Raw genomic sequence first — 9,475 nt, forward strand, 5'->3', positions numbered from 1 at the left:
CTAGGAACACAGCGCTTTGCTCCCTGGGGCAGGGAGGACCCAGCGGCGCGGGAAGCCGGGGGTGCCCGGCCAGGGGACGCGGCGGGGCCGGGTGTGAAGCGGGGCGTGCGGGTCGGTGACGAGGCCACGGGACGAGCACCACACGAAGGCCGAGTGCGCGGCGGGGCAGGCGGGAGGAAGGGAACGGCCGGAGGAAGGGAACGGCCGCAGGAAGGGAACGGCCGCAGGAAGGGCCGGGAGCAGCCGCGCTCCGCGCAGCGCGGCCCCGCCAGCCGCGGGAGGAGCGAGGGAAGGCGGCGCGTCCCGCCCGCCCCTCAGCCCGCGCTACACCCCGCGCCGCCATTTTGTGCCAGTCCCTGCGTCTCCGGCCAGCGGCGGTCGCTCCGCTCCCGTCAGCTCGCAGCCGGTCCGAAGGGCGGCCCCGTCGATGGCCAGCTTTCCCCCGACTGTCAACGAGAAGCTCATCGGTGAGGGGCGGGCGGGGCGGGGAGCGGGACGGGGGCGGGGGGCTCGGCTCCGCCGGCCCGGAGTGGGGCCGGTTCCGCGGGGCGGGAGCGGCGGGGCCGGTCGCGGGTGCCCCCCGTGCCCTCCCCGGTCCCCCGTGCCCTCCGCGGCCCGGGCTGCGTGCGCGGAGCAGCCGGGGAGCCGCCGGTCACCCCGCCCCGGTGCACCGGCCGGAGAGGCCCCGCGGCTGAGGCTGCTGCTGCCATTAATGGGCAGAATCCCGTGAAACTGCATTTGGGTGTCAAATGCTCTCACATTTTTCTTTGAAAGTAAAAAAAACCCCTACAACATCTTATTTGCTAAGCTGTGAGTTATTAGGTCAAGCTGCAGCATAGTTCTACTGCTGTCTCTAGAGCTACAGTTAAAATAATTTAATATCTGGTTTCAGTACATTTTAAATTTATTTGAGTTCTGCCTCTGATATCAAGGTATTATATCACTTACGTGCCAACCGGACACTTTAACCCTAAGCTGTTTCTCTTTACTCAAATCTTTTGTAGCTGAGCTGTCTTTTATCAGTTATATGATGACAATAAGACCCCTTCCCCGGTTACTTTAAATGTCACGAAATAAAAGCGAAACACTGAACATAATGCCTGGTTCCTGGTAACATTTCAAAGCGTGCCGTGTTCTTTACGTGGCCTTGGCTCCGCTCTCTTCGCAGCGCGGCCCCGCACCGTAGGAGAGCTCCTGGCCCCGACCTCTCCCTTCGACAAGAAGTGTGGCCGCGAGAACTGGACTGTGGCGTTCGCCCCCGATGGATCCTACTTCGCTTGGTCGCAGGGACACCGCGTAGTGAAGCTGGTCCCCTGGGCTCAGTGCCTCAGTAACTTGTAAGAGAAAACCACGTGCATTTGAATTCACCTGAAAAACTTACGGGTTTCAAAACAGCAGATAACTTTTAATAGATTAAAATGCATGTATTGGCTTTTTAGGCTGTGATGTCTTTGGGAAAAGCTAATCTTACAAAGTAGCAGCTGTTTTATTCCTCCTTCGGTGGCCAGTGAGAGCAACAACTATATTGCAGCCTCCATAGGGTATGGAGGAGTGATTGAATAATTGATTCAGATGCTCTAAAATACAGGGTAGTTAGAATGAAAAGGGACTTTAGAGACTGGGGCAGATCTGGACTTGTACATTTCCTGTCAGAAAGCGATTTGGTTTTACCTTTTAGGATTGAATTTGGGTGAACCTCTCTCCTTATCATTCCCATTAGAACACAGGTGAAGTTCCAGAGACACGTTCTGGTTTCCCATGCAGGTTGCGTTTTGATGAAGTTGCTCGCCAGCAGTTGCATCCCTGTCGCTGGTTACGCTTCCCCTCCCAGCAGATCCCGCCTCCTCCTCACGCTCCCTGCCCTGCCCGGTTCTCACGCAGCCTCGGGACCTCTTCCCGCTGCTTGGCACCTGTAAGCGAATTGCAGGGAACTTCCAAGTCATTTAGCACAGTCTCTAAAAATGTAGTTTTTTCTCAGTGGGTGAATATATTGCTCTCTACAGTGGTAAAAACATCTACAAAAGTATTAGTGTTATTGTATAAGAAGGTTCCCAGGTGATAATAATTTTTGAAAGCTATACAAAAAAGCTGGGTTTATAACTGGAAAGTAAAAATGCATAATTACGGGCCTCCAAAATGTGCATGAGGGCAACTCACAGATGTCATTACATCTCAAAGACCTTTTTATTCGTCTGTTTTTCAAGACACTTTAAGCTGTTCTCTTGGATTGTTTGTTTGTTTTCCAGCTTGCTGCATGGCACAAAGAATGTTGCAAATTCTGTCAGTACAAGACTTGCAAGGCAGAACAGCGACGGGGGGCAGAAGAACAAGCCTTGTGAGCACATCATAGACTGCGGTGACATTGTGTGGAGCCTGGCGTTCGGGTCCTCGGTGCCCGAGAAGCAGAGCCGCTGTGTCAATATAGAATGGCACCGCTTCAAATTTGGGCAGGACCAGCTGCTGCTCGCAACTGGCCTGAACAACGGGCGCATCAAGATATGGGATGCGTACACAGGTAGGGGCCGGGAGCAGAACCGGCACCTCGCTGGCACTTCATGCGCTAGGAACAGCATCATACGCTGAATAAATTGCTTACAGGATTTTGATGGGGAATCGAACCTCAAATACAAATGAAATAATCAAATGAAAGAGCATGAACTGCAACTAGAAACGTTCAAATACTGCTGGAGGAAGGAACAGACGCAGGTCTTTGAGATTTAAGTGGGGGAAGATGAAGCCTTGTTGCTGCAAAATGGTTAAGTGTGCGATTGGCTTTGCATATATTGGTTGTTTACTCTAAAATCTTCTATTAGACCGTAGCTTTAATAGACTTTCAAACAAACTTCAAAAACATGAAGCTGCTCACTGCTCTTGAGTATGGGGAAGGATTATGCTTGTGAGGGCCTTTGTGTTTTGTTTTTTAAGTAAATAATTGTTCAGCTGATAAGAGACTGATCTGGAATGAGGGGATGTCCATGTAGCTGGCAGCGCAGCTGGGCCAGGAGAGAGCTCAGCTTTCAAAAAGGGCAACTCATGACTAGTGAATAATTTGTCCTTACCATGTCAATTTAAGCTCAGCACAGAGATGTCTATCGAGACAAGTCCTGCCTTACTTCTAAGGCACGTGGCTTTAGTGTACAGATTTACCGGATTGTCAGGAAACTGCCTCTCGATACAGAAGGCATTTCATCTGAATAAAAGTACCGTCCTTCATTTTAAATTGTGGTGTTTTCATGTCACAGGAAAACTCCTCCTTAACCTGATGGACCATACCGAAGTTGTTAGAGATTTAACCTTTGCCCCAGATGGCAGCTTGATTTTAGTGTCTGCGTCCAGAGACAAAACACTGCGCGTGTGGGACCTGAAAGATGACGGTACGCATTGCATCTGCTCCAGTGCAGACGAGAAACAGCCACCTGCTCTCCTTTCTTATTGCTATAAAGTCGGTTGGGTCAGGAACTCCTCAATAATGCCTTTCTATTAGTCACTCTACATGCTCTCTTGAAATCCACTACCTGTATGTACCCTAAAGGTCTAAGCTGGTATCAGGTTAAGTTAAAAGAACACATGAAGTGACATTTTTGAACAGGGACATACGGTTTAGTGGCTGCGTGACAGAATTTTAAATTCTGCGGGGAATGACTGCACGATGTTGTCTGGAAAAATCATATCACATTTTATAAAGGAAGAACTAATTTGGAAAAGCTTTTCAATTTGAACTTGTAATATTTCATCAATTCTTAAAGAAATGTCTTTGTTTTTAGGAAACATGATGAAGGTGTTGAGAGGACATCAGAACTGGGTGTACGGTTGCGCATTCTCTCCAGACTCTTCTGTCCTCTGTTCCGTTGGAGCCAGTAAAGCAGTATGTGTCAGAGTTCCTGTTCATTACAGCTGCTCGATTATGTGCATAATCATTTTAAATCTGAGTAACATTAAGCTTGTGCTCGGTGTCATGAACTTCTAATGTTTGATGATGACGTAAAAGTGCATGAAATTAAACTAGCAAATGGTGCATTGAGACACTGATTTATGAATGGAACTTGCACTGCTTTTAGTTGAGGAAACCGTAAGCGTTCTCTGAGAAAGAGTTCCACACATCTGCACGTGTTCGTAGCGTAAATCCAAACAAGTCTAAAGCTTCCAGTGTTAGCAGTTACTTGGATTAATGCATAGAACTATTTTGTTATTGATTTTATCCTTTCTATTTCCTGCTCACTGAAAGGGACTTTTCAAAGTCTGAGCCAGTCATGGTATCCCCCCCGAGCGAAAACCTTTCTGCGTGTTTTCTAATACAAATGGCACTCGTGTCTAAGAGATCTAGATGAAGAACAGCACGCGGGTTTTGTTCTACCCGTATTCTCATGCCCTGCTAGAGAACTGAAAGCAGTGCAGGTAAAGCACGGATGCCATGAGCTGCAGCACTAGGGGGATTCAGTCCCATCCCTGGGCTCTGGAGGTGGCTGAATGGGGCCCAGTGATGCTGAGTAAAAGCACAATCCATCACTGGCCACTGCTTGAGATCTGGGGCTGTTCCAATGCATTTTGTACCTGAAATTTGCAGTGCAGGTTGATAGAGAACAGCTGAGGTCTGGGTTGTGTCTTTTCTGTAACTAGAGCAGATGTAGATGTGTTCATTGATGTCTTGAGGCTGTGTGTTTTCCATAAGCTTCTTGCTTTCCCTGTCCCAGGTGGTGGCAGCAATATTGGTGTGATTGAGGTTAAGCTGGCACCCCCGTGGTGTTAGCGGGGCAGAGAGTGGCATCTCCGGCTACCGCGCTGGGGCCGACCTTTGCCGTAGGACCGAGTACCCTTGCATTGGGCTGCAGGGTGTCCTGTACGTACGCAGGTGCTGGTTGATGTCCACTTTCAGCTTTCTTTCTGTCTTTTTTTTTTTCTTTTTCTTTTTTTTTTTTAATAATTTCACAGCAGTGAAATGCACTGACTCCTAAAACTTAACTGTTTGGTTCTGTGGGCCGTTGGGGTCTCCTTAGAGAAACTGGTCAGCACGTTTATAACCAGTTGTAAAGCGGTTCAGCTCTAGGACGAACGTGAGGCACCGAGGCCGTGTTTGCCTTGGTCAAACACATAAATGCATCCAGACGTCAGTATTTAATCTGTGCAGTAAAACGGGGTCGGGGGAAAAATCAAGGACCCTAATGAGCTCTGTTAGGGACACACCTTATGCCAAAGCCTTAGATTTGCTATAAAACTATGCTGTAGTGCAAGGATCGCACCTATTAAGTAATTCTGCACAGTCTTTGTTTTGATTATATATAATATACATGCATGTAAAATCCCAGAATACTATAATCTTTTAGCAATTTTTATAATACTTTATGCAATTAGCTGGGTAAATCGTAATGTTAATGTCTTTTTGACTGTTTACTTGATTTAAAATGCATAAATTGTGTCTGATAATGTGGTTAGACTTCCCTGTTGTTTTGCCAGAGACATAACTTTTGGCTGTGAAAATTCCTTTTGCTTGCAGTATCTGTTTCTCTTCCTAGGCTGACGTTGGTGATCCAACAAGTGATCTTAAACTCAAAGGGATGCCACTGGAGTAACAATATGTTAACCTTACGTTCTCTGTCTGTATATTTCTTCAAATTTTGGTAGTTACTGAAAAGAGGCGACTGTAGACTTTAACCCTATTTATTTCTGCATATTTTATTAAAATAGTTCTGTAATATGTGAACTTCAGTAAGCTACATGGTTAAATTGTGTTGCCTTTATCTTATATTTTGGCTTATTTTGTTAATAACATTTAACAAACTTGAGTTAGAACTTGCATGTCTGCTTTAATTATTTTTTTAAAAATTGATTTTAATCTGAGTACGACACTGAGCATATTTCTTAATTGTAGTAATTCATAATGCCTGATTTTAATATAATCCTAAATAAGACTAGCAGCTATACTTTAAAAAGAAAAAGTAAGTGCTTCATTGCACCCTGAGCAGAGCTATAACATTAGCTTCTTTAATTGCAGGTTTTTCTTTGGGATATGGATAAATACTCCATGATTCGGAAACTCGAAGGACATCACAATGATGTTGTAGCTTGTGAGTTTTCTCCTGATGGAGCTTTACTGGCTACTGCATCTTATGATACTCGAGTCTATGTCTGGGATCCACATATCGGAGTTATTCTCATGGAATTTGGGTAAGTAAAGCAGGCAAAATGGGAAAGCGGGAGAGCAGTGGAGATGATTTTCTATCTGAGAAAGCATTGAAAGCGCTGCTATTTTAATGTGCACTAACGCAAGCATCTCCAACAAAGCTGAAGTGTTCAGGACTACAGGAAAGTTGCTGTAGTTCCGTTGCCGCTCCCATGGCATCGTTGGACGCTCAGCTGTGCTAGCGGTGGCCGCAGGAAAGGCTCCGCAGCCGCCAGCGTGTGCAGCGCCTCTTGTCTCTGTCTGCAGGCACCTGTTCCCCCCTCCCACTCCCATCTTCGCTGGAGGTGCCAACGACCGCTGGGTCCGGTCCGTGTCTTTCAGTCACGATGGGCTGCACATCGCCAGCCTGGCTGACGACAAGTGAGTACGAGCACGGGCTTGCTGGGCTCCTCTCCTTCCACAGGGCAGGAACTGAGTACCAACTCAGCTTTTCCATTGTAGCTGACAAGTTGCTTCTGCTGGTCTTCCCTTTTCAGAATGGTGAGATTCTGGAGAATTGATGAAGAATATCCTGTCCAAGTTGCACCTCTGAACAACGGGCTCTGCTGTACCTTTTCTACTGATGGCAGTGTTCTAGCTGCAGGGCAAGTATACGGCTTGTTGGTTTGTTTTCCTAAAATATTAAGGCAACACAAAAGGTTGAAAACTGTGACTAAGTGTTCTAAAAGTCTTCAGTTGTGATTTGCAGTTAGATGGTTTTTACTTTGGGTACTATTTGTTTAAATATGCCTGGAATAGCAGGAAAATCAAGAAGCTGATAAACTGATTTCTTATCTTTGAGAATAAATAAAAGACAGACCCACTAACATGGGGGTTGGAAAAAGACCTTTAGATAAGCGAGGGCAGTTGTGCGGGGTGTTCACCCCGTCGCTGGCAGGTCTGCCCCAGCCTGTTCACACACAGTCAGCAGTTCCTGCCTGTGCTGCCACAGCCTGAGGGCAGAGCCCGGAGCGGGCAGAGCCCGGAGCACGTTCCCCATCACTGGCTGGGGGAGCCTGGGCTAAGCTGACGTCAGCCAGGTGGGATCATTGTCATGGGGATCTGTGTTTTCTGTGTGCAGGACACAGGATGGCAGCGTGTTCTTTTGGGCAACTCCAAGACAAGTGTCCAGCCTCCAGCACCTGTGTCGCATGGCAATTCGAAGAGTGATGCCCACCGGCCAAGTCAAGAACTTGCCCATCCCATCCAAAGTGGTGCAGTTCCTTTGTTACCAGATCTGAATTGAAAACCAACCAACCCAACAGAACTGGCAGTGGCTCAGCTGCTGAAACCGGCTGAACACTTGCAAGAGTCCTCAAACTGTACAGCCTTTAAGCTTAAAACTCTACAGGTTTTCAAGAGCTATTTAAAGTGATAACCTAAATACTATTTTGTCAAAATGCCTGACAGGTAAATTTGTAATATTTATAGAAAACACGGTAGAAGTATTCCTGGTGTTCTCAATTTTCTAAAGTATAACTGTGAAAACATGTACATATATAGACTTAAGCTGCTACATGTTATCAGTGTACCTTTAAAAACTGCTTTTATGATTTGTAATGTGTATCATGTATATATTGCTTTGGTAGAGCCGTCAGATGCGTCTGTGCTGTAAGGTGGAAGGATGGCGGTTATTGTGGGACACTGAGCTAGAAACGGTGTTGGCTTAAGGAAACTGAACTGCTCTGTATGGACGTACATCAGTTGGGGTTCAGGAAACTGATCCGCAGATGAGAATTCCTGCGAGTTTGTTCCACAGAGAGGTTCGGTTTGGTGTTTCAGAGCAGCGTGTGCCGTAGGGAAGCGGGTTACAGTGGGGCTGCAGCGGATCTGATGCAAACCAGAACGGTCAGCTAAGGGAAGCCTCGAGTTCCATAGCAGCAAACCAGGTGAATTTCAGTATTGGGCAGCGTTAAAGAACCATTTCCTTACATTTCTAAAAATCTAACTACTGTATTATTGCCTGATACTTTGTCTGTAATGAGACAAATTTACAGACTCAGTTTATTATTCTTTAACCCTATAATATCTCTTCTGGGGTGATTATTGGTTAATGGCCAAAGATAAGCAAAATACTTGGTTTTGCCTTCTGTTATTTATCTGTACCTGCAGATATAAAGAATGTATGCATTGCATAAAATGCCTGATTATATATATTTTTTTGTTGAATTTTTTTATTAAAAACTTGTATAAAAACTTCCTGATACCGCATCTGGTGATTCATCGACACCTCGTGCGTGCAGCAGCTCTAGCGCGACTGTGCTGCTGCAGGACTCGGTGCCGTTGTCCTGTTCGGGCCACAGCGCACGAGTCTGGGGGACACTGACTGTGGGGAGCTACAGCAAGACCTTCAGACCCCTTAGGCGGACAGAGGGCAAAAGCCCCCGAGATGCGAGTGTTCCCTGCGCGAGCAGAGCGTAGGACATGAACGGTGGGAGTTGTGGTGGCCACAGCTGGTAACAGCACTTTGCTCCATCTGCAGAGCACTGTTTTGTAAGGCCCCTTGTCGTACCAAGTATTACATAATTGGGGGATGGAGCAGGTAGGGATTTTGCAACTTGCAAACAGCAGACCCACATTCTTCTCCCGCCAGGGCCAGGGGCTGGTTACAGATCAACCTTACAGATTAACCGTGGTCCCGGTGGGTGACGGGCACGGGCTGGGCGCGCAGCACGGAGCCGCTGCTTGGGGTGAGCGGGACTGGCCAAGGCCAGATGCTGAACCGCCACGGCCCCATCCAGACACGTCCGGGCAGTTAAACGTGTCTGCTGATTATGACACACGGCATTACAACCTTTTTAACTCCCTCTGCATTGACACAAACTTGCCACGTGGCAAATCCCAGACTGAAATCAGTGGGGAAGGAAGATGCACAACTGCCAAAAATGGGACATTCCACTCAACCCCGTTTGATCAAGTAATGCATCTTAATCCCTTCCTACCTTCCACCAGCTACACCACTATATAAAGTAAATACAAGGAAAGAAATGATTTCATTCTCAGGCACGCCTTTAGCATTTTAAGAGCTCAGAATGCCTTGGAGCTGCAAAGGCACTCTTTCTCCTTCAGCAATCTGGTCTCACTGCAGGTGTGTTTTCTGATCCTGTCCTTCTCCCATAGGGTATGGAAGTACAAAAAGGTGAAGTACAAAGAGTCTGAGAAGGCAGAAAGAATTCAGAGCACGGCTCAAGCGATTATAAATAGCCCTGCTGCTCCCTGTCTATCGCTACAGCGTTGTCAAGGGGCAAAACCTGCCTGTCAGCTTCACTGACAGAGAAGTTATGTGGTATTTCAGTCTATTTTCAGTTTAACTTCTTT

At 47.0% G+C, this 9,475-nt stretch overlaps 1 protein-coding gene across 1 annotated transcript; it reads left to right on the forward strand.

Annotated features, from left to right (window-relative positions):
- Nucleotides 1-308: 308 nt before the first annotated feature.
- On the forward strand, nucleotides 309-8,353 carry WSB1 (WD repeat and SOCS box containing 1). Its single transcript, XM_065852894.2, has 9 exons — nucleotides 309-467; nucleotides 1,169-1,337; nucleotides 2,247-2,515; nucleotides 3,243-3,374; nucleotides 3,765-3,865; nucleotides 5,990-6,162; nucleotides 6,425-6,538; nucleotides 6,655-6,762; nucleotides 7,239-8,353. Exons 1-9 carry the CDS (start codon nucleotides 428-430, stop codon nucleotides 7,396-7,398), a joined length of 1,266 nt encoding a protein of 421 aa, XP_065708966.1. The 5' UTR covers nucleotides 309-427; the 3' UTR covers nucleotides 7,399-8,353.
- Nucleotides 8,354-9,475: the final 1,122 nt, after the last annotated feature.

Source organism: Patagioenas fasciata, chromosome 19 (genome assembly GCF_037038585.1).
Source record: "Patagioenas fasciata isolate bPatFas1 chromosome 19, bPatFas1.hap1, whole genome shotgun sequence".
NCBI lineage: Eukaryota > Metazoa > Chordata > Aves > Columbiformes > Columbidae > Patagioenas > Patagioenas fasciata.